Source organism: Myodes glareolus, chromosome 10 (genome assembly GCF_982192425.1).
Source record: "Myodes glareolus chromosome 10, mMyoGla1.1, whole genome shotgun sequence".
NCBI lineage: Eukaryota > Metazoa > Chordata > Mammalia > Rodentia > Cricetidae > Myodes > Myodes glareolus.
Window position 1 is genome coordinate 50,965,912 of NC_142035.1, and position 25,686 is coordinate 50,991,597.

Here is a 25,686-nt window from a genome sequence, read left to right on the forward strand (position 1 = left end):
GCAGCGAAACGACGAGTCTCACAAATGCCACAGGAAAGCTCTCGTAGCTAAGGAGTTTATTATGATTAAACTATTTTAAGAATTAGTTTCGCAGGCGTCGGAGAGTTGTATATAACAGAGACTAGTACGAGGTCGTGAAAGGGACGAGACGCGCAGTCTGGGACTCCGTGGTACGTCTCCATCCCTAGGAATCCAGAGCAGTTATTTTTAGGCCGTATAGCGAATCCCGTGGCGCTGGGTGGCGGCGCCGACTGATAGCGTCATCTATCTGAGCTCACGCGTTGGTTTCCCTGGCAACCAGCGCGGTCCCTCCGGCGGCGCCAAGGCCGATGCTCGCCCGGAGGCCGCGGGACCCGCTGCAGGCGCTGAGGCGCCGCGGGCAGGAGTTGAAGCTGCAGGTAGGTGTGGGAGAAAGGGGCTCCACATCCCAGCCGCTCGCCCAGACCCGAGCGCCCGGCGGCAGCGTTCTAACCCCGGCCCCCGCCGGAGACAAAACCTCCAGAAAGCCGTGTGAGTCAATTAACTCCAGCTAACGACTCACCGGCCCCCAACACCCCCCCCCCCCCATCCTTCCCGCCGGTGTCTAAACTAGCCAATTCCACCCTAGTCCTACACCACTTCTTTGAAAGTCATCACTTTCTGAAAGGCAAGTGTAACAGGTGTCAACGAATAGACTTAATACCTGAGATCCGATAAACGAGCCAAGGACAGGAGATTGGTAATTTAAGAAAAGTTAATTTCAAAGGAAATCAAGCACTTATAAAAGAGGTAAGATCTCAAAGATTTTACATCAAAGCTGTCAGTGAAACAGACGATGCTCTGGTGCATAAGCTACATTTCTGGACAGCAGTTTGACAAGATACAGCAAACATTGATTCTCCTAGGCTGGCTGATTACATTTCCAGGAATCTACCGTTTGTAATAATTTAAAATTGGGATGAATATATAAAAGTGTTCACCACATTTTTTTTTGCTTATAATGGGAAAAAACTGGATATGAATAAATGATCAGTATTGGGGGATGGATTAAGTTAATCCATAAATGGATTATTGTTATACAGGGCTTCTCAGTTCTTGTCTTGAGGGAAAGGATTTAGTGGTAGGACTCAACACTTAAACAGAAGTTTGTATAGCAAAATAAAACATTTGCTTCAGAGAGACTGGAGAGGGCTGCAGGAGCTGGAGACCAGCCTGGGGCTTCTCCCATTGTAGATTGTAAACACATTTTAATTGATGTTGATGACATGTCCCTCTTTCTCTCCTGAATCGTGGTTGACTGGACTCTCCTTTTGAGGTACTTATGATGATGATTCTGTTGAAATGCCCGTGTGTGAGGGTGGGGAATGTCAGAATCACAATGGAAGCGTTATCATGAAGTCTGATTCTTTGGAGGATGCGGTACTTTGTTCTGGTCCGTGTGTGGCAACTGAGAAAGTGTTCTGGCCTCCTTGGTTCTGTTACAACAGGAACAATCTAACTGCAGCTTCAGAATGTTTAACCACAAAGGGGCATTCTGACTGCCAGGAGACACAGCTACCAAGACAGGGCTGCAGTTTTCCTTGGTGATGTCATTTCCAATTCCTTATCGACTTAGTACTGTCTGATGGAATCTGATAGTGTTATGAAGAGATTTTTGCTAGAGCTCTTGGGGTTTGGGGGTAAATATTTGTGGTAAGAGATCAAGTTAGAAAAAGAATGTAAGGAGCTGGAGAGATGGCTCAGTGGCTGCGAAAACTGGCTGCTCTTCCAGAGACCCTCATAGAGTTCCCAGCACCCGCACAGTGGCTCACAGCTGTCTAACTTCTGAGGAGCTGATGCCTGATTCTGGCCTCTGAAGGCACCAGGCATGCATGTGGTACACAGGCACACATGAAGGCAAATACTCATACACATAAAATCAATAAATATGAAAAGGAAAAATAATGTAAAATGGAATAAACATCATTTCAATAACATTTGTTATGTATCCTAGACATAAAAAGATATAGAAGGAAGCAGGACAGAATAGTGTATAGGGCAAACTGCTGATGGTTATTGTTTGCCTTTATATATATTTTTTCAAGACACTGAATTCCTATTACTCTTAAAAATAAGAACCTTAAGAATAAGGAAAGGGGGAAATTGTGAGATTATATTATAATCTCAAAAAATAAAAGAAGTAATAAAATAACCAAATAAATTGCAAATAATGGTTTGTTCATTTGTTTTCAGAAATTCTTATTTTATCTTAGACAGTTTGATTATGTAGCTCTGGCTGGTCTGGAACTTAATAGGTAGACCTGGTTAGCCTTGAACTCACAGAGATCCTCCAGCCTTTGCCTCCTGAGTGCTGGGATTAAAGGCATGTGCCACCATGCCTGTCTATTTTTCATTTTACATATGTAGTCTATTACCAAGAATTTTTTCACTAAATAATTTATTTCATAATCTCTAACAGATTGAGAGACTTACTGGAGTTCACGGGTCACACAGTTTTGGGCTTTTGTTTTAAAAGTGCACAATTTTGTATGTTTTCATCATAAAGAAATACTTTTGATAATATAGATATGACTAACCTGAACTTCAATGTTTATGTGTATTTAAACATCATCCTTAAATATGTGTGTTTCCACTCTAGAGGCAGTGGGACCCGGGAGAATGGAGCCAATTAATCAGGTGGACTGAAGTCTCGTGCCATAGCCAACTTCATTCAGAACATCAGACAGTTTATACTCTGGGGGTTCAGAAAGGTCACATGAGGAAAGTTCTCATGAGTTCAGGCTGTATACAATCACAAGGACAAGCTGCACCTGGAGAAATATATTTCCATAGAGGCCTTTGAATAACCAAAGCTGAAATTGATTCATTCCTAGCCACTACTCCTGGGAGGAGCCTGAGAACACATTCCAAGAATAAGTCCAACAAAACCAACTGTCAAAGACACCGCTTGGATAGTCTGAACAATTTTCCAAGCTGTGATTTTGACGATAGAGTATTTGACCTCTTCCTCTAATGAGGCAACATGGGTAATTAGGGTGTGGACCCTGGAGTCTTCCTTTGCTAACAGGAAGAACTGAATACCAGGGCAAAGGGCATGGGCAAGTGAACCAGCATGTAGGTTCATTACCAGTCAGGTGGTGGCTTATGTCCAAGGTTCCCCTGGACTCAGCAGCCTCATATGTCAGTTAGGAAGACATTGAGGGCAGAGTAATTGCGATTTTCCTCTCTGTTGTTTGAGATATTTAGGGTATGAGAGTAAACTGAGATCTTCCATTGAGCCAGAAAACCATCCCGTGCCATGTGAGTCATGAGGAGTAACTCATCTTTTCATAAGGATATCTTTTATTTGTTTTCATTCTGATTTGGCCTACATGGCCGAAGCCCATTAGACCTGCGCAGCCAGAGGCAGCAGCAGCAGGCTCTGGCAAGTCCTATTTCCCAGCATGCAACTTACTGTGCTGGGGTGACCTGTGCTGCATTCAAGGGAACTTCGTGAGCTTGGGGACGTCCTGCCGTGCAAGTGTATTATAAATACAATTCATTTAACTTAAACATTCAATTTTTCATAACCAATTTTATATACCATATTTTAAATATTATTTTACATTAAACAAACTTTTAAGTTTACTTCAAACTTGTTTGCTGTTGCCATACTTGCTTTACTCTTAACTTTGACAACACACAGAGCACTATGATGGGAAATAAAATTGGTCTCTACCTCTAAGCTTGTTCCTGGAAACGAATTACGTTTGCAATAAGCGTGACTGACCATTAATTTGTATATTTTAATTATCCTCAACATTATATGATGTTAGTAACTTTTATAAGATTGAGATTTTATCTATTATATAGTTTGAACCTTAAAATTTTTAGTTGTTGAACTTTAAACATAAATACAGTCCACAGAGAGACTGAGGACCTCGTTGTTATGATTCTTTTATAGTGCGCACTTACAAAATACCAGTTTCCTTATATGACTCAGTTTCACCAAATAGCTAAAGCTTAACAAAGGTAGCAAAACTATCACGGCTTTTTCTGTATGACCCAGTTTTAAAACAAACCATCTTAGGAGCCTGGTGTAAGCCGTGGCCATCCTTAGTTAGTGTAAAGAGGATACAGTGATAAGTAGAGGGACGTCACATGATCACTTTAGCCAAGATGGTGGTAAAGTTACACGGCATGTTTACATCCTGATGAGGTCACCAGCCAAGATGGCTGCAAGCCATCACTCCAAGGTGAACCTGCTAGGACTCCTGTCTAAATAAGAGTTTAGACAAAACTTTTTTCTTCTAAAATGCTACCCTTTTCCTACACGAGAGTTAAAGCCAGGTTGCATACATAGTATGCTATAGCAAATCAAGATTGTCTAAACATCCTCCTTAAAGCACAGTCAATGAACTTAGAATTCCTTAGGTACAGAAAGTTAGTTTCACCAACAGTTTTAAAGATAGTAAACAAAAGTACAGAAAAGTGAGGAGAATTCAGTTAATCACCTTGCCGTTTGTAACCTCTCCAGGGATGCACAGTGTTCCTTTCCCGGCTGTTCTGTGTTCCTCTCTTTTCCCTGTCACAGAATCAGGTGGCTTCCCTGACCCAGGATAGAGACTTTGGGGGAAATTTAAAAACAACCACAACAAAACTTGTATCTGGACTACACGGGCCAAATTCCAACTCCAGAGCCCAGCTTCTCAGTAGAATAAACACGTGGAACGATTTTTTGATATTATCCATACCCAAAAGACATTTAGATCTTTCTTTGTAAGACTGACCCAGTGCCATACATCTCCATAGCCGTTTGTATGTGTCTGCAGATGGACAGACAGCCTGAGGTGCTTTTACCCCTTAGCTGTTACAAGCAAGATGCAAGCAGGATTTTCCAGACTTGAGAAGACAGACAGACAAGCAGAGGGAAAAAAGCATAAGGCAAAAGAATTCCATGTTATCTCAGGAATAATTGTAAAGATGCAAGTTTGAAGGCCCAGCAGAAATGGTGGGCATCTGGGCTCTGGGTGTGGTTTTAAGCCAGAGCCTTGAGAAATTTATATGAGCTGGGAGTTTTATGGGGGAGGAGGCCTTGCCCACACTACCATTCTGTTTTATGGGATCGTTTAAATCATTTAGATATTGAAAATCAAAAGTTCCAAATTTGGGTCAGCAATGGCCATTTGTCCAATGTATATGGAGCCAGATTTGCATTGAAGGTTGAAGGAGAATTGCCAGTTTTAATTCTATAGGAAATTTGGAATGGATGAGGGACACAAGCAAAAACAGATCGATATCCAATCACTCAGAGCGTCCTCCATGTCTCAAAATGACCTAACACCTGGGAAGGGGTTGTCAGTAAAGTGAGAGGAAAAGGGAAGAGACAGAGAGTGGAAAGAAAAGACAGCTTGAGAGAAGCAGGTGACCCTTCTCCCGGGGCCAGGGAGCATATGAGAGCCAGGGAGACTTGGCCATGGGTGGCCTTGAGTGGCTAGTTGATCACTAACCTGAATTCCCTAACCAGGGTTTCGGCATCATTATGTTAGGTGATCTAAAGCAGCTGTAGAGCGATGGAAGGTGGAAGGATCGACTTGGACTGGTCTTAGGTGGGACCATGCTTACTCACAGCTAGGGGGCATCTTTGTCATTCATGTGTGCAGATGGCCAAAAGGCTTACAGAAGAAGATGGCATGGGCCCATATCAAGGTGGAAATAACTTCACAGGCCACAGGGGAAGCTGGGGAATGTAATCTTTCAGCAGGAAACTATCAGTTTTTCAGGAGACAGATTGGCTCAGGAGACCTACTTTTTAAATTATATATACATATACATATAATTTGTATATATATTTATATATTTGAGATTATAATTTCCCTTCCCTTTTCTTCATCCCCCATCCTCCCATGTACCACCACCACCCACCTCCTCTGCTCTCACTGTCTTTCTTTTTTTTTTAAAGATTTATTTATTATGTATATATCATTCCTTCATGTATGCTTGCAGGCCAGAAGAGGGCACCAGATCTCATTATAGATGGCTGTGAGCCACCATGTGGTTGCTGGGAGTTGAACTCAGGACCTCTGGAAGAGCGGTCAGTGCTCTTAACCTCTGAGCCATCTCTCCAGCCCCTCTCACTGTCTTTCTTTCTTTCTTTGCCTCTTTTTCTTTAATACCTGAAGGGAAATCCTGGTATCCACACAGAATCATCTGTCATTTGGGCCATGCCTTTGATGACTGGCCCTGTCACTGGGGGTGAATTTTAGTAGCACTCTGCTGGGCACCGAACACCAAGAATGAAGAGGAAGCTGATGTGATTTTATGTCTTCCCCTCCCCAACACTGCCTTCTCCACATACTCTATAGGAAAGCCAATAAATGTGTGCCTCTTTGTGGGTACATAACAAAGGTAAAAAAAGGTTTTGCAAATTACTAGGTCAAGAGGAAGTCCTGGTACAGTCAAGACCATGAACCTTACTTGGCAGTAACAAATAAACCAATGCATACATAAGAAACACCTCCAAAGCATGGGGCCCAGGAGACTTACACAGAGCCAAGCTCGCCAACTCCTCCCTTTACAGAAATGTCCGTGAGTGGGGCAACTCATTTGCAGTGGGAAAGTGAGCAGGTTTGTCTCAGGAGAAAGGCAGTGAAGATCCATTAGGGAGGAAATAAAGTCACTGTTCAGGGCTGTTTGTCTTGATAAGGTTTGGGCTTCTAAAGCAAATACATCTGCTCAGGTGCATCAAGTATGTATTTCAGATCTGGGCATCTCCACATGTTAATTTTGCATTAAGCAGTGAACTCTAGTTAGTGAGGCCAGTGGTATATTATTTGAGGAAAGTGTATTGGTAACTTGCAAGGAAAAAAAAAAACCTGAATAGATAAAGCAAACAGGCATAATAAGATGTTAATGACAGAATCCAGGTAGTAGTATTTGCTATAAAATTCTATTTTATTGTATGTCCATGTTCAAAACTGTTCTTTATACACTGGGGGAAAGACTATTAGAATTCTGTTTCCTAAGGTTATGCAGTAGTTGGCACAATGTCTTAAATTGTCTCTATTTGTCACAGGTTAATAGTTTGGTTATTGAAAGCCAACTGACAGGTGCTCTGGAACCGAGTAAAAGAAGAGATATTTACCAAAGGTAATGTGTGCTGCTCATGTGCTGTCCGGGCGTTCTCTCTCTCTCTCTCTCTCTCTCTCTCTCTCTCTCTCTCTCTCTCTCTCTCTCTCGAATTTTGAGGAAAAAGCCTTGTCTGGCTCAAACCGTTTGAAAGCCCCTCCCCTTACCCAGGAGCAGCAGAAAATGTCTAATGGGCATGAGTGACCTTCTGACATCAGAGGACCCAAAACCCACTCTCAGGTCCTGCTAATGCAGCCCTTTTCTGAACCTATGAAGAGCCCTGAAGGTTGCCTACGTACACACAGACCACTGCAAACACAGACCGCCAGTTACTTAGGCTTCCCTTCCTTCCAATCGCCTGTCCCCCACACCTCAGATCACCAATTAGACCCTGTCTCCAGGAGGCCGGTTTAGTCCTGAGGCTCCCCTTCCCTACCTGCCTGACTCTTGACCCTCTTTAAGAAACTGCCCCCTCAGACATGGGCTTTCTCTGGGCTGACAGCAGAGACTAGTCTCGTTCACATCACGCTCGCAGTCACTCTATCATTTCCACTTCCCTCCAATTTCCTCACTTCTTCCATTTTGTAGTTTCCTTGTACTTTTCGTTTCTTATTTGTAGATATAACTACGCCCTCCCCCCCTGTAAAATCCGCATAGACATTAAATCAAATACAGTGGTTATCAATATTCTGCACACTTTGTGATATGAAGATAAAGCATATGAATGTACCATTCTGTACTTGTTGTAAAAATTATACAAGTGCCTGGTGCAAGCCCTGGGCTGATAGCAAGACCAGAGAAGGTTTGATATTATTCTTGTGGCCAGAATCAGTTCTTTCATTAGTGTGTATTATGGAATAATTTAGTTGACCAGCACATGACTTGTTAATTTAAAGTCAGTGGCTGTGAAGAAGTCACCTGTGGCTAACATGTCCAGGTGACGTTTTGTCTCTCTCCCATAGGGACGTGTATGAGAGCTCTGCCACTGAGCCATATCCCTGACCAATTTGTGGTTTTAGTCATTTTTGCAGGTTTTGAGACCAGGGAGTTCCATGTGTTAGGTATAAAATACACTGAGCAACACCCCCAACCTGTTGTGGTTATTACTGACAACATTTTATACTGACTTTTAATCCTAAAAGAAAAATGTCCATCAACTGAAATACAGTGCTGTAACAAGGTAAGGGCATCTCAGTGTTACAGGACAGCTACCTATGACACTTCTTTCTTGCCAAAGCAGAATATTTCTATTATGACCAAATCCGTGGGTCCACACAAAAGCCAACAAAGAAGACCCAGTCCCATATGTAAAAGCAAAGAGCCTTTATTTTAATCAAGTTTGCAAACTCGGTTTCTCTGCATGTCCAACGTATTGGAATATCCGGAGAGCCCCGAGCTCAATTAGAATCAGGTTTTTATAGCAGTAAAGGTGGGGGTGAGGGGTCTCTGAGGTTCAGGACCCCTGATTGGCTGATATTTGTCTGGGGGGGGGGAATCCTGGTGAAGTGCTGACAGGTGTTTCTATTTACAGTGCTTGTAATGCCAGGAATTTCCTTTGAATGGTCTGCTCTTGGGTGGAGGTCAGGTAATCTCAGTCTGCCAGGCATTGTCACAGGGTAAACTATTGAGACTCTAGACTCCATTTAAATTTATCGATGGCCAGAGTCCCAGGTGATAATGGTTGGAGGAAGTAAAGAACTTCCTTTCTGCCCAGACTTAGATTATCATGGCTGGACCTCACAATTTCAGTCATGAGATAATGTCCTGCAAAGGGGTCTCTTTTGCCCTGCATGACTCGTCCTTTCTCTGACGAGCATCAGTACAACATAGCTGAGCTGCTAGATGCCCCCCACCCCAGTAGCCAGCTGCCTTCAGAACTCATCAGTTGCCAGGTGGTGGTGGCGCACGCCGTTAATCCCAGCACTTAGGAGGCAGAGGCAGGTGGATCTCTGTGAGTTCGAGGCCAGTCTGGTCTACAAGAGTTAGGTCCAGGACTGACTCCAAAGCCACAGAGAAACCCTGTCTTGAAACACACACACACACACACACACACACACACACACACACACACACACAAAAAAAAAAAAAAGAAACAAAAAAACAGAACTGATCAGTTATCTGCTGCAACAAGAGAGAGATTCTGTCTGGACAATCTGTTAAGTTTGATGACTATGGTATGAACCGATTGCTTAAAAAGAATCTAAAAAGCAAGAAAGGGTCATTTGGTAAGACAGTGCTGACACACAACCACACAACCAGCGTGAGCAGACTTCACTTATGATGCCCAAAGAGTTTAAAAAACGATGTATTATGTAATAATTTGTTTAAAAAGAAGGGAGGGGAACTGACAGAGTCTGTGAATCCCAAACTGGCCTTCCAGTCACTGTGCAGCTGAGGAGGACCATGAGTTTCCTCCGCCACCACCTTCTGCGGTCTCTCTAACTCCTACTCCTTTCCTTTCCCCCAAGATAAAACAATAATGACGAATAATGTGGAGGTGACAGCGGGGAAACTTTTCAAAACTGTGTGTAAAAATATGGCTGTCAGCGGGTCTGTGTTGGAGTGGAGAGAGTAAGGACGGAATTGTGTTAGGAAGAGGAGGCCTGTGCATATTTCCTCCTCTGACTAAGCCACATACTCGGCACCTTGCAAGCTTTCTCCATCATCTTCACAGAAGCACTGTGAGATGCCTGTTAAGCGTAAATGCAGAAAACAAATTAACCATTGATTAGGAAGACAAGTGTTTGCGGGCAGCTGAGAAATGCCAGCTCTGTGAGGGGAAGTGCTTAGCTGGACCCCGTGGTGATGGGCCGAGAACTTGCAGGTAGCAGCGTAGCACAGATCTAGAAGAAGCACATCACATGTGGCAGTGTGACTTGCTGTCCTCATGACAGTAACTGTAAAAACTGCTCGGCATGAACCTCTGGCATAAGGATATTGGCCTGAGGAGCCCAGGTTTGGTGACCCGGTCACAGTTCTCTAAAAGCCATTTGTCTTTGCTCAGGATAGTAACTTCAGCTGTCTTCATGTGACAAACTGTATTGTAGGTGAATAGTACATCTTGTTGCTCAGCGACTGAATAATTTCAGGAAAATAATTGCCTAATTCTAACAATAGAGAACTGACTTATACTTTATCTTTTAAAAATTTTAGATGTATCCAGTTAAAACTGGCAGTAGATGAAAATAAAAATGCTCTTCAAAAATTAAGCAAGGTAAGTATAGTAAATCACAAAAATCTTTTATATAAATCTTTTGAGTGGGCATGAATTGCAGTTGGGAAGTTTCTGGGTTTGCATTAGAGAAGAAGTCTAATGCAGTCAGCTCTGAATTGCTCCTCTAATTTGCTTCTGTTGCCGTGATAAACATGACCACAGCCAGCTTCAAGAAGGAAAGTCCCCTAACTCAAGGTTACAGTCCATAATCAGGGGAAGCCAGGGCACGGGTCAAGGCAGGAACTCGGAGGCAGAACCCACAGAGGAACGCTCTAGACACATTTTTCTTTGGGCTGGAAGCTCACAAACAATGACCCAGAGACTTGTTATTAATTATGAAAGTTCAGCCTATAGCTTAGGCTTTTCCCACTAGCTCTTATAACTTAAATTAACCCGCTTTTATTAATCAATGTTTTACCACATTTTTTTAAATAACCTATCTTTCATTCTGTACCCCTGACTTGTTCTGTGTCTCCTCCAGGCTTAGATTCATCCCCAGTTCTTCTCTTTGTCTGGAAGTCCCACCTATTCTTCCTGCCTAACTATTGGCCGTTTAGCTTTTTATTAAACCAATCACAGGGACACATCTTTACACAGTGTAATCAAATATCTTACAACAGAATGCTGCTCACGGGCCTGCTCTTAAGCTCACATCCAGCCCCCGTTCTTATACACAGGCCCACCTGCCTGGGCTGGACCCTTTGACAGCAATTCACAGTCAAGAAAAAGTCCTGCCAAGTGGTGGTGGCGCACGCCTTTAATTCCAGCACTCAGGAGGCAGAGGCAGGTGGATTTCTGTAAATTCGAGGCCAACCTGGTCTACAGAGTGAGTCCCAGGACAGGCTCCAAAGATACACAGAGAAACCCTGTCTCGAAAAACCAAAAAAAGAAAAATTCCCACAGTCATGCTAACAGGCCAAGCTGATGGAGGCAGTTCCTCCACTGAGGTTCCCTTTGTGAGGTGCGTCAAGTGGACAAGCAGGATCAGCCACCACAGTTCCTAGCTTTGTTATGAAAGCAGAGCAGCCAGGACCTCAGGTGCTAAGTCTCTCTGATCACGTTACCCAACATCGCCAACTCAGCCTGGAAACAGCTACTTACAGGGGTTCCCCTTTCTTTTACATTGGATTAGTCGTGTGTTAACAGTTTAGAAACGCTTCTGTGGGGGGAGAGTACCTGGCTAAGAGGCCTCTTGATGACACAGTGTCTCTCATATCAGTGACTTTACAAAAGAAAGATGAACAAGAATTTGCTCTTGGCAGTCCTGGGATTTTTAAACATGAACCAGAGTTTCCATGGTGTTCAGGGCTAAAGCCCCATGGAGCATTTGAAGTGGAGCCACCTGTTCTGAAGGCTTGGTCTTGCACCTGACCGTCTGGTCTGAACCTCTCCGTTACACAAAACTCAGTGTCAAAGGCAGGCTAGCCCCCGAGGGCCAGTGAAAATGTAACAACAAAATGATGCTCTCAAGGGGGAAGAGACCTTTCTTTACCAGTCAGTGTTAGAATTTAGGAACGAACTTTTCTTATTGTTGTACTACCAAAACCTGTCTCATGCTAATTATATAAGATCCATAATATATAACAAGGAAGCAAGAAGGCCCAAAAATGTTTGAGTCATATAATTTTGTTTTTCATTTGGTTTGAATTCCAAGTCAATGAACTATAAACTCTTTCTTATCCTCCAAGGTAAATGTAATCTTGTCTTACAGCATTTATTGGAGTTTTGTTATTTATTTATTTATTTATTTATTGTGTTTGTTTGTTTGTTTTTTGAGATAGAGTCTCACTATATAGTTCTGGACATCCTGGAACTCACTCTGTAGACCAGAGTGGCCTCAAACTCAGAGTCCCTGTGCCTCTGCCCGCTGAGTGCTTGGATTAAAGGTATACACCACAACAACTTACTTCTTTTATTTATTTTGTAAGAATTTTTTATGTGTATGAATGTGTGCTTGCCTGGCTATATATGTTGCTATGTCTGCAGTTCTCTTGGGTACCAGAAGAGATCATTGGATCCCTTACAACTGAAAATATAGGCAGTTGTGAGTTGTCACATGGGTGCTGGGAATTAAACCTGTTTCTTCTTCTAGAGCAGTAAGCAGCCTTAATCACTGAGCCATCTCTCTAGCCCTGTGGTTATCCTTTTAAATTAAATATATTTAGGGAACCTGGGGTTGGTTTTCCAATGAGTCAGGTCCCTGTTCTCTCCCAGGCTGATGAATCTGCACCTGTCGGGAACTATGAGGAGAGAAAGGAGGAGGAGTACAGTCTTCTGGAGAAGCTGACCTGCCAGCTGCAGGAGGTTGCTGTGGGCATCAGCAAGAAGGACACTCTCAAGTATGCTCTCTTCCTCCTTAAGTCCTTTTTTTTTATATTTGGTTAGGAATAGAGACATATGGTAGCTTGAACAAAAAAAAAATGTCAAAAAACACTACAGGCAATTAAGTGTGTGTGTTGTGGATTCCAGAATGTGTTATCTCCTATGAGTGATGCTAAGAGGCATCCTAGTCTCTGCCCTCAGACTGTATTCTAGCTGGAGCAGTAGACTTGAGAGCTGAAGAGCTAAGTAAACCACTGTTAGAAAACACGCATGCCACCTTAAAGCGAGGCTTGATGCAAACAAGGAAAGTGTTTTAGGTTGCCTGCTTACGTGACTCCCTCTTTCAAAGAATGTGAATGTTGTTGGAACATTTAAAGCAGAAACATGTATTTTGTTTTTGTTGGAAAGAACATTAATAATAGTTTTTACAAATTATAGAACAAAAGCCCTGTAGGTATAAACAAACCCAGTTGTGGAGAGAAAAAAAATCAATTTTTGAGTCTCTTCAAATGCTATTCCTCAACTCTTTGCTACAGGGTCTCGCTATGTAGCTCAGGGTGGTCTTGAATTTGTAGTCTTCCTTTCTCAGCTGTTTCAGGGCTAGGACTGTGGGCATTTGCCACCATGCCCAGCTTGTTCTCTGGCCTTTCACACTGATCTCTAGGTAGAACAATGGATATACTTACAAACATTCTAGGATCTGTTTTTGCTTTCTAATATTGAGAATGACAGAGTAGTCAGTGTTATGTTTATGCTCCCATTAGAAACAACTGTTAAGGCTAGACAGTGGATCCCAGCATTAAGGAGGCAGCAGCAGGCAGATCTCTGTGAGTTCAAGGCCAGCCTAGTCTATATAGTGAATTCTAAGATGGCCGGAGCTACATAGTGAGACCCTATTTTGGGAAAAAAAAAAAAGACAGGAAAAGAAAATATGGAAGACTAGGCTTTTGTATTTTAGATATCTTTCAAAGATGCTTGATGGTATAAAACAAAGCAAAAGATGTGTTTGGGGGACTAATTGTGTATAGTTGCGCCTATTACTGTGAACCCATGTCCAGAAGCAGCTTGGGGAGGACAGGGTTCATTTGCCTCACACATCCTGAGTCACAGTCCATCAGAGGAAGTCAGGCAGGAGCTCTGAGCAGGCAGGAGCTTGGAGGTAGGAGCTGATGCAGAGGCCATGGAGTGGTGGAAACTCTCATCCACATTCTTCTGTTACTTCTTTTTCCTTCCAGCTCCAAATATGGAGCAGCTTTTGTCCATACAAGCTTTCTCTGCTCATTCTGTGCCTGGATGTGACATCACATACCCCACTGATAGACTTGTTTCTTGTAGAGATGAGACACACAGTGACAAAGAGGATGAGGACTTGACTGAAGAAGATGAAGAAGAGACTGAAGAAACGGGTGGAGAGGAAGAAGAATCAGAAGGAGACGAGGAAGAAAAGCAGGAACAAGCCTCCCCCAAACAAGCAGAAATCGTCACATACTTTGCTCTCGGGGACTTTGCTGCTCAGCAGGCTGGGGACCTGACATTTAAGGTAGGTAGTTAGTCTACAACCTAGCCAGGGCAAGTGCATCCCTAATAGAAATTCCCAAGAGCTGTCTGTGCACTTAGCTTCACAGTCCTGAGAGTAAACCTTCTTTAGAAAAATAACTGTAACTTGTAAGTAGCACTAAATAGGAGGTTCTCTTATTAAAATTTCCCTTTCTAAGGATTTATTTTCAAAATAGCTGTAGTTTGATAGCTCCTAGTTAAGAGTACATTTTATAATTGTGGAATACATGAAATTACTCAACTCAGGCAGATCCTATAGGTTGAAGCAATAAACATGCTTCACATTATTAGAGGCAGTTCTTCAGTAGCCTGGCACTGTGCACACGTCTTTACTCCCAGCGCCCAGGAGGCAGAGGCAGACAGATCTCTGTAAGTTCAAAACCAGCCTGGTCTACATAGTGAGTTCCAGGCCAGCCAAGGCTACATAGTGAGACCTTGTCTCAGAAACAAAATACACACTCCCCTTCTCTCCTGTCAATAAAAGGCCTTCCTTCCGGTCACTCATGCTTGATCTGTGAATACATAAGTAGCAGGAGGGTAAGAAAATAAACTCATGGATTGCTTTCTCAGTGATGGAGAGTAAGTCATGGGATTTATGTGTGCTAGACAAGCACTTTCCCTCTAAGTTGGCCTGGCTTAGACTGGTGGGTTTTGGAGTTTTGTTATTGTTGTTGTTGTTGTTGTTGTTGTTGTTGTGTGTGTGTGTGTGTGTATTTTGTTTGTTTTTCAAGATGGTTTTTCTGTCCTGGCTATCCTGGAACTCGCTTTGTAGACTAGGCTGGTCTTGAACTCACAAAGATCTATCTGCCTCTGCCTCTGGGTGTTGGGAGTAAAGGTGTGTGCCACCACCACTCAGCTAGATGTGTGGTTCTTATACTTTTGGTTGTGTGCCCAGCCTTTAATGACTGAGCCACCTCTCCAGCTGAAGTTGTGGTTCTTAAAGAAGCTTACAGCTTTCTGTTGTGAACATAAGTTGAAAGTCTTAAAGAGTATGCCAATCTTAGTCCTTATAGTTACAAAATTTCAAAATTAAATAACAAATATGACATATAAGTATATTATGCAACTAATATATTTACATTTTAATTCATAGAGTTATTTTCAGTTCTGAAGAATGCCATCAATATTGCACAGAATGTATACTCTAAGAAAGACTTTGTTTCTCAATATCTTCAATTGTAGAGCTTCTTTGATCATCAAAGATGGAATATACACCAGATAGTAGTGGCACACACCTTTAATCCCAGCATTCAGGAGGCAGAGGCAAGTGGATCTTTTTGAGTTCAAGGCCAGCCTACTCTACAAAATGAGTTGCAGAACAGCCTGGGCTGTTGCACAGAAAAACCCTGTCTCAAAAAAGAACCCAAAAATGGAATATATATTATATATGTATGTATTTAACATGGTCTCACTGTGTGTCTCTGGTTGGCTTGGAACTCACTATATAGACTAGGCTGGCCTCAAACTCAAGAGGTCCACCTCCCTCTGTCTACCCAGTATTGTAATTAAAGGCATGTACTACCATACCTGGCTGTTGGATTATATTTTTATGTGTGGATAAATGTAATTCAAAATGTGAATTGGAATATATATTAGACAAGTACTATTTTTGCTTCAACATATGGTTTAATTTTAATTTCATAAAACTGATTTTCCTCAAGGATTCACATGGTGCTTCTGAAAAATACTTTCCAAAGAGAGATTCACAAATTCAATTTTTCTTATGTAATAATCAAAGTGTTGGCATAAGCATGACACCTTCAGAATGATAGTGAAGGGGCTGGAGAGACAGCTCGGCAGTTAAGACGCTTGCTGCCCTTACAGAGGACACAAGTTTAGTTTCCAGCTCCCACATTGTGGCTCACAGCCTGTAACTCCAGTTCTAGGAGATCCAAAGCCCTTTCTCACTTCCGTGGTTGTTAGGCATACATATGGTACTGACATGCATGCAGGCAAAACATTCAGACACGCATATACTCACAAAATAGTGAAGAGGTGCTTCTCATTTGAATATAAGTTTTGTGTGAGTGTGTGTGTGTTAAGTAGTGATTCTTTTATAGTCATATAGAGTCAGTAGTAGAGTGTGATAGACTTTATTTTCAAATGGGACTAAATAATTAATAAAGCTTATTTTTACTTTAGTAGAAACCTATTTTGAAGCATTTGTAATAAATATTGTTCATGTTTCTATTTTGTTTTGTTTAAGAAAGGGGACATTCTCCATATAATCGAAAAAAAGCCCGATGGTTGGTGGCTGGCTAAGGACGCTGAGGGGAACGAGGGTCTCATTCCCAGAACCTACTTGGAGGTTAGTCCTGCTTATTTGTGCCTTTCCCGCTCCATAGTGTTTCTGTCCTGATGGTGATAAGGCATGAAGCTGTACTTCTGACCTGTTAGCACGCGATGGCGAGTAGGGGAAGTGCTGTGTATTAACTACCCGCCTCCTGTGCCCTCATCGTGAGCTCGGAAACATTCACATCATGAAGATGCTGGAGGGGGTTAGTGCTATTTTCAGGTTTGAGACGGTCTCTCACTAGGTTGCCAAGTAGGCCACCAAGTCTGGGGATCTGCCTGTCTCAGCCTCTCCAGTGCCCAGCAACCATTATTGCAGTCAAAATTCTCTCAGCACTGAGATGGAGGGATGGAGAACAAGCAGCTGCTGCGGTGATAATCCACACAGTCATTTTTGGATTTGATTTATTTCACCAATTTGCCATCCCCTGGGAGTGTTTTCTTGTATGTTTGACAGTGCTGGCTGTGGTCATCAAAACCAATCTCATTATTGTTCTGTTTGCATTTATTTTACTCCTTGTTTTCTACTTATATCTTTCCTTATTGAATGTAACAGCTGTTACATTATTAATGAAGATGTTAGCCTTCAGACATTTGTATCTGATATTTCTGTTGACTTTCAGCTGTGTGTATTTTTGTTACATAAACCTGTCAGTGTGTTCACGCATGACTTTTGGTTTTACATTTGGTATTACTTTTGAAAAGGGCTTTCTTATTCCATGATTATCTTCTTCCAGCACTTTCACTGATCCTTTTCTTAATTTTTAATTTAAATTCCATCTAACATAAACAGATATGTGATTTATGTTGGTTAAAACTTGTCTCCTTTTGTTTTTGTTTCTCTCTCTTGGATAGGAACTTGCTGTGGAGCCCAGGCTAGCCTAGAATTCATGATCCTCCTGACTCAGGTTCCCAAGTTTTGAAATTATCATTCCTCCCTGTCATTTTTTTCAAATAGTGAAATTAGCAAACACGTGTTACAAGATTTCCCCACCACTTACAAGTACTCTCATCCATGACAGGTCTTCTTTAAAACACTGGTGCTGTTGTTGCTTGATTTTGTATTGACTGAAACTCACTTTGCATGTCCACAATTTTCCAGCCGTATAATAAAGAAGACAAGCGAGAATCGAGTGAAGAAGGCAGCAAGGAGGGCAGTGAAGAGGATGTGGAGGTGGTGGATGAAACTGCGAACGGAGCCGAAGTAAAGCAGAGGTAACGAGGTGGGAGAGGGCAGCAGGGTAGCGTAAAGAGCCTGTGCCTGCCTGCGTGTGTGTGTGTGTGCATGTGTGTGGAACCATGCACCTTGCTTTTTGGTACTGGGTCTCTCTGGGACCTGGAGCTTGCTCACTGGGCTAGGCTTCGTGGACAGTGAGCCCCGGGCACCATTCTGTCTCCACCTCCCCAGATCTGAGATGACAAGTGCATATGCTTGGCTTTTTATGTCAGCTCTAGGGAACTGAACTCAGGTCTTCACACTTGCATAGCAAGCATTTTTACCAAGTAAGCCATCTCCAGCCCCAGAAACTTTTGGTTTTATTTTTACTATCATAAATAATTTTCCAAGTATCACAGCTCAGATGGAAAGAGATCTTAGTGTTACAGTTCAGGTGGAAGAGTGTTTCGTAGTCAGCAGTCCGGAGTCAGGGAATAGCACAGGTCACAGTAAGCGTAGCAGCTTACTGCTCTAGGGAAAGTTTCCCCAACATAACAGCTCTGCTGCAGCAGGAGAGGGCTTCCCCAGGGAAGTTGTCACAGCTCTGCTCCAGTGCTCTGGAGTGTAGCAAACCTTCCCCTGCTCAAAGGGGAGCAGCTCTACTCGGCCAGAGGAAGGTTTCCTCAGCGACATCTCTGGCCAAAATGTTACAGCCCTGCTTGGGTGAAAGAAGGTCTCACCCAAACCTGGTTCAAGAGATTTATCGGGAAGGAAGAATCCAGGAGAGCAACTGCCTCTTCCAGGCCGGGAAGAATCCAGGAGAGTGGCTGCCTCTCCCAGGCAGGGAAGAATCCAGGAGAGTGGCTGCCTCTCCCAGGCAGGGAAGAAGAGCAAGCACAAACTGAACAGGCACAGGGCTTATATATGGCTTCCTAGAGGTGGGATTTTTCCAGGGAGAAGAGGGATTGGTTTTTCCTGCTCAGGGATTAGTTAGTTTAATTGGTCAGGACAGAGATGGCTGATCTCAGATCCAAACTGTGTTTCTCTTTCACTGGCCTTTTTAAGCTTTTTGGCTCTAGTTTGGGGGCAGGGCATATTTCTTTCACTGGCTCTGATTCTAGGGCCAAATGTGTTTCTTTGGCACTGGTTTCAGAGTCAGGTGTATTTCTTTGGTTCTGGTTTCAGGGCTAAAGTATTCCTTTCACTGGCTCAGGTCTGAGCCAGCGTGTGTTTCTTTCACTGGCTCTGATTTCAGGGCCAAGGTGGGTTTCTCTGGCTGGCCTTTTTCCCCTACAAATTCAACACTTTCATGAAATGGAGACATGTGTTGCTACTTTAATTTTGTAATGATTTTTAGGGCATTTAGTCCTAGCGTGGCCTCCTTTAAGACAACTGTTTAGTTTTCAAAACTGATTGATGATTACATACTTCTTTGAGTGCCCGGTTGGAATAGGCATACCTGGTCCCTGAGCTGACCTTGCTCCTTTGTCTCCCTAGAACTGATTCTCACTGGAGTGCTGTTCGAAAAGCTCTCTCAGAGGTTGGTTATCATCTCCTGTCTCCTGTTTTGTGTCTAATAATATTGACGTAATTGGCAAGTAAGATACATTTAGTTTGTTACTTAATAGTTCAGACTGAGTTCAGAGCAGAATAGAGACTGGAGGACTGCAGAGATCATAGCAGATGTAAGGTGTGCAGAGCATAAGGCATCTCCTGCCTGCTGGGCCCATGATCCAAATAGCATTTCTCATTAGGTTCTTCAGTATGAGATATCTGTGATATGATTTAAGAGTTTGGGGTTATCCTGTGTTCCTATGTGAGTCTTCTATTGTTTTGGGGAAGCTGATACTAGATTTCAGCTATTTGAAAAACATAAAAAAGATATCAGAATAAGAAATTACCCATAATTCTATGAAGAAATTATATAACATAATGAATATCCTTCCTCTCAGACCCATAAGCCATCTCTATTAACTGTACCGAGTCGCCTTCCTGACTCTTTACTCCCTTCCTTAATTACAAGGACGTGCTTGGGGGGGGGCAGAAGTTCACATGCACAAAACATTCATTGATTCCAAGGTGTGGATCAGATGCACTAGTGACCATTTGTTCAGTGACATGTGCTGTGTAACTTGACAGAAATGGGGACATTTTGGTGCAGAACGCATTTGGAGCTGCTGGCGTAGAACTCAGAGCTCTGTACTTTAGTCACCATGAAGGTCAAATTCGTTAGAGAGACCAGGGTTTATAGTGAGTGTCACCCTCAAGGAATTGGGTGTGACACTGTAGTATTTCTTACCTCAAAGTCTATGTTTTGTATTTTTTTTCTTTGGGGTTATGATTGAAATGGTGTAGAGGTGTTACACTGACGAAGAGAGAAATGGAAATAAGCCTATTTCATTTCCTTCTCTTCAGCAGATAAACACGATTGATATGTTAGCCACCATGGGAGCTATTCCTGCAGGGTTCCGGCCTTCCATGCTCTCCCAGCTGCTGGATGAAGGTAACACAGGGCTTTCGGTCTCTCTACTCTTGTAGTTAAGCAGTCAAAGCTGAACTTTAATTTTTCTGTTATTGTCAAAACAAGTTGAAGATCCTAAATCTACCCCTCCCATATGTGTGTTTGTGCACATACATGTGTGTTCCTTTGTGATGAGGCCAAAGAACACCATTTGCCTTCCCAAATTGTTTCCCCTCACTTAGTTTGGCTACACTTGCTAGGCAGCAAGCTCCAGGAATCCCCTCCATTTCTGCTCTCGAGCACAGGGACCACGGGTGTGTACTGCTGTAGTACGCCTGTCTCTTGCCTGTGTTCTGAGGGATAGAACTGAGGTCCTCGTGCTCATGTGTAGGTGGATTTTTCTGCCCCCACCCCCCGTCAGCTCCCAAATTATGACATGGAGAGTCCTTATTAATTATAAAAGTCCAGTTGATACCTTAGGCTTGTTCCTAACTACCTCTTATAACTTAAATTAGCCCATCTTGAATGATCTGTGTGTTGCCATGTGACTCGTGGCTTTTACCTCTTTTCTTGCATGTCTATTCCCTTTAGTAAGTTAGTGACTCTGTCCTTCTTCCCAGCATTCTCTCTGTCACGAAAATCCTGCCTAGCTATTATCCATCCAGCTTTTGTTTGTTTGTTTTTGTTTTTCAAGACAGGGTTTCTCTGTAACTTTGGAATTAGCTTTTGTAGATGAGGCTGGCCTCGAATTCACAGAGATCCACCTGCCTCTGCCTCCCATGTGTTGGGATTAAAGGTGTGTGTCACCACCGACTGGCTGTGTTTTGTTAAACCAGTCTTAGTGACAAATCTTTACAGTATGCAAAATGATCAACATTTCCCCCTTTTTGTCTAAATGTAAAGGAAAGGTTTTAACTCTAACATAATAAAATTATAAACAAGAAGAACAATTATCAGGTAAGGATTATATTTAGTGTCCAGTTCATTTGTATTTGGCATATTTGGAGAAAATATCCCATTATCTATTCTGTCTTGATGAATCCAAAGCTCTGTAGCTAATTTATCTTCTATCATAACTAAGGAAAACTATAACTATGACTATCTAGTCTTAAACTCCATCAAAAACCTCAGAAGGATATTACCTTAAGGTAAGGTTGTTACCTTAATAAACAGGAAGTACAGATCAAACAACTTCCACTATAGAAATGACAGAGATATCTGTCCTCCTGAACAATCACCCAAGGTTCCTCTGTAGCACTAGGGCATCCATCTTAGGCCTACAGGCCTAGAATATCCAACAAACTTTTCTGTAAAGCAGGACTGTCTCACCTTCTATTGGCAATATTAGACAATTTTTTTCCTTTGTACCTGCTTGTCCAGTTTGTCCAGCATATTGTCAGCAGTTAAGGTAAGAACAGGGCTAGAGAGATGGCTCAGAGGTTAAGAGCATTGCCTGCTCTTCCAAAGGTCCTGAGTTCAATTCCCAGCAACCACATGGTGGCTCACAACCATCTGTAATGGGGTCTGGTGCCCTCTTCTGGCCTGCAGGCATACACACAGACAGAATATTGTATACATAATAAAATAAATATTTAAAAAAAAAAGGTAAGAACAGTTTTTCCCCCCAGTGGCTAATCTTGCCACAATGAAAACAAACTCCATTTAGAGGTTCTTTGATGTCTAATATCTTTTCTAAAGTAAATTGATGTTGCTAGGAGCAGACATATCTCATTCTCGCGAAAAGCTCTATGTTAATAAAACATTTTAAATGCTTTAAATATTCTGTAGGCCTTTGGAGTATTTGAAGATCACCTGTCTATCTAAAATATATCTGATTTTAAAAACATACCTAACATGACTACAAATTTGATTGTAATGGGTGACTAGCTACTAGCCTATATTTCTTTATTATCCAAAATAGTTTGTAATAACTTTCAAGGACTAGAACTTTGTTACATTGTTAATTGAACTATATATGTACAACACATTAAACAAGAGCGGAGATGTCTGTAAGTATGTTCTAACAAAAATTGCCTTAAATTTGTATCTGTATACAAAAATCCATACCAATGTAAAATATGAGACTAGTGGTTATTCAAAAGTAGACTCAGCATTCTATCGTTTTTATACTATATCCCCCTTTTTCTCTTCTGAAAAAGATCCCTGAATCTAATTTTATTTGCTCAGGTTTTTCCCTGGCCATGACCAAAACCAACTTGAAACCAACCCCCACTTAATGATGACAAACATCTATAACCCACTGAATGACCAAAAACTACCCACCCCCTCTCTTAGGGATATGGGGTTACATTATCTATATTGCTTCCTGTTGTCTGGGGATGATGGCATCTTTGGGGGACTCTGAGACTATTAGGATGAAAGTCAAGTACTGACTAGGCTAGTTTGTGAAGCTGGACCATCTTAGCCAGCAGCCTTGAAGCTGTTCTGGATACAGAATTCTGAGGAAACTACAACAGAAGGCACTCTGAGATCCTGGATCACCTGGGCTACCCATTGGTAGTCTGATACCCTTACTCTGAAAACACACAAACTTTCAAAAGTACAATACATATCTGTATTAACACAAATATAGAATGTGCATGTGCACAAGTCAGTTAAAGATTTTTTTTTGTTTTATGTTTGAGCAGGTAAAAGGCATCTATCAACTTTATAAGTTTGTTTGTACTGTATAATAAAACTGTAATATAAAACTCTATCCATGTCATATGAAAGGCATGTATAATAATGTGTAATAAGTCATGAGGACTCTGGAACCAACAAGATTTATCATATCTAATTTCATCTCAGAGCTGTTCCCATATCAAGGAATCAGCTTACAAGTTATTTGCCCTGTAGTCTTTTTTGGTTTCCTCCCCCATGTCTGTATCCAAGATACTGAGGAGGTCTCCCCTGTTAAAATCTGATCTCTTAATCTGTAATGAATCCACAGCCTTTTATTTTCTGTGGAAGCAAAAGCATAGCCTCTTCTCTAATGCAACATGTTTTTTTTTTGTCTTCCATTTTGAAGTTAAGACATCTTAAAATATGTAGGTTGGTTTAATTTAGTAGTTTCCATAATCTAATGTCTCATTGGATTATAAGCATAACTTGTTCATCAATAATCAAAAAATTTGAAGACAACATAATGACATACAGGATCCAGACTCTCTGTGTATTTCCCATCTTTACATGGATTATTCTCTTTTTGTATTACTTTACTCTCTCTTTAAAGACTTTATTATTTTTAAACTACTTTCTTCTTCTTCTTCTTCTTCTTCTTCTTCTTCTTCTTCTTCTTCTTCTTCTTCTTCTTCCTCTTCCTCTTCCTCTTCTTCTTCTTCTTTTTTGTTTTTTGAGATAGAGTTTCTCTGTAGCTTTAGAGCCTGTCCTGGAACTAGCTCTTGTAGACCAGGCTGGCTTTGAATTTTTAAACTACTTTTCTATGTCTGTCTGTACCTAGTTTTTCCCTTAGGCCTATGCACATTGTTAAACATCCTGTAACCTGTTTAGAGGTTTTTCTTTCTGAATCTGCTTTATTATGTATCTGTAACCTTTTCTGTCTACATGAACAAAGTCTGAAACCCACCATTTGGCTTAGCTCATGGTGCACTGGCTGCTCAAGCACTCAGGCAGCTACTGGGAGATGTGTCTCTGTATTGCAGCAGGCATGAGAGACACAAGAATAGGAAACTGCATTTTCTCAATTTCTGTGTGTTTAGAACCTTTTTAAAAGCTTTTTCAGGTCTTACATGAATATACATGGGCAAATGTCAGGTGTCATTTGTAGGTGGACTTTTATGTCCCTCTGCCAGCTCCCAAGTCATGACATGGAGACTTCTTATTAATTATAAAAGCTCAGCTGAAGCCAGGCAGTGATAGGGCATGCCTTTAATCCCAGCACTTGGGAGGCAGAGGCAGACGGATCTTTGTGAGTTCAAGGCCAGCCTGGTGAGTTCCAGGACAGGCTCCACAGCTACTGAGAAACCCTGTCTTGAAAAAAAAAAAAAAAAAAAAACAAAACAAAAAGAGAAAGCAAGCAAGCAAGCAAGCAAGCAAGCAAAAAGCTCAGCTGATAGTTTAGACTTGTTTCTAAGTAGCTCTTATGATGTGGGATTCTTCTCTGTATGCTGTGAATACCATTAGTTAATAAAGAAGCTTTCTTGGACATGTGCAGGGAATAGAGGTAGGTAGGGAAAACTAAACTGAATGCTGGGAGAAAGAAGGAGGAGTTAGGAGAAGCCATGGAGCTGCTGCCAGAGACAGACATGCCAGAACTTTACGCGGTAAGCCACTGCCATGTGGCAATGCACAGATTAATGGAAAAGGGTTAAATTAAGTGGAGAAAACTAAACTGAATGCTGGGAGTAATAAGGCAGAGTCAGAGAGAAGCCATTGAGCTGCCACCAGAGACAGACACACCAAAACTTTGCTGGTAGGGCACGACCTCATGGTGATACACAGATTACTAGAATTTGGTTGAATTAAGATATAGGAGTTAGCCAATAAAAAGCTAGAGCTAATGGGCCAAGCAGTGATTTAAATAATATAGTTTCTGTGTGATTATTTTAGGTTTGAGCTGCCAGGAAATGTGTAAGTGGTCTCCTTCTTCAACACTCTTGTAACTTAATCCAGTTCTAGTCATCTATGTGTTACTACGTGATTCATGGCTTTTACATCATTTCTTGTATGTCTGTTTCCTCTTGTCAGCTGGTGACTCTTCCCCTTTTCTTCCCAGCATCCTCTTTTCCTCAAAAATCCTGCCTAGCTATTGGCCATTCATTTTTTTTATTAAACCAGTCTGAGTGACAAATCTTTGCAATGTACAGAGAGATTATTCCACTACATGCATGGCAAGTGCTTTGCTTACTGAGCCATCTCCAGAGCCCTGAATCTCACCCCTAGAGTATTCACCTTTTCATCACCCTCCCTGTAGCATCAAGGGTGGCCAGGCTGGTGCTCTGGGTCCCAGCCCCTTTCCTAGTTTCACAAATACAATTTCTGCTGTGTGGTTTGAAAGAAAATGTCCCCCAAAAGGAATGGCACTATTAAGTGTGGCTTTGTTAGAGGAAGTGTGTTACTATGCAGGTAGGCTTTGAGGTCTCATATATGCTCAAGCCACGCCCAGTGGACAGTTCACTTGCCTGCTGGTCAAGATGTAGGACTCTTAGCTCCTGTTCCAGCACTATGCCTGCCTGTATGCTGCCTTGCTTCCTACCATGATGATAATAGACTAAATCCTTAAAATGTAAGGATTAAATGTTTTTCCTTTATAAGAGTTGTTGTGGTTATGGAGTCTCTTCATAACAACAGAAACCCCAAGACAGCTGTCCTTACCTCTGTCTTTAGCCAACCCTCCCCAGCCTTTTCCCCCATTGGTAAGTGCCTAATCAGTATTAGCAGGACATCTAATCCTGCTGCCTTTAAGGACCAACCCGAAGCCCCATCCCATTAAGCTCTGCTTTATAGCAAGACTTTTCCAGAGCATTTTCTCCACCTGGTGTTTGTTCCCGTGTTCATTTTGGGCTTTCCCAGTGCTTACAAACATCTGTCTATGAGCTGTTGTAAAGAAGAACCATGGTGACAGGTGTCCTAAGAACA

General features: G+C 42.0%; 1 protein-coding gene across 4 annotated transcripts in view; it reads left to right on the top strand.

Annotated features, from left to right (window-relative positions):
• Positions 1-274: 274 nt before the first annotated feature.
• The window catches only part of Nphp1 (nephrocystin 1), a 52,205-nt gene continuing 26,793 nt past the window's right edge, over positions 275-25,686 (top strand). For 2 of the 4 annotated variants that reach the window (XM_048459821.3, XM_048459823.3), the window contains exons 1-9: positions 275-398; positions 7,034-7,107; positions 10,240-10,300; positions 12,515-12,639; positions 13,958-14,162; positions 16,386-16,487; positions 17,574-17,686; positions 19,125-19,167; positions 20,043-20,130. In XM_048459821.3, the coding sequence (XP_048315778.1) occupies positions 330-398; positions 7,034-7,107; positions 10,240-10,300; positions 12,515-12,639; positions 13,958-14,162; positions 16,386-16,487; positions 17,574-17,686; positions 19,125-19,167; positions 20,043-20,130 (880 nt within the window). In that variant the 5' untranslated portion in view covers positions 275-329. Of the gene's footprint in view, positions 399-5,964; positions 6,053-7,033; positions 7,108-10,239; positions 10,301-12,514; positions 12,640-13,957; positions 14,163-16,385; positions 16,488-17,573; positions 17,687-19,124; positions 19,168-20,042; positions 20,131-25,686 lie in introns of all 4 variants that reach the window. The other 2 variants (XM_087911223.1, XM_048459822.3) reach the window with 2 other exon arrangements.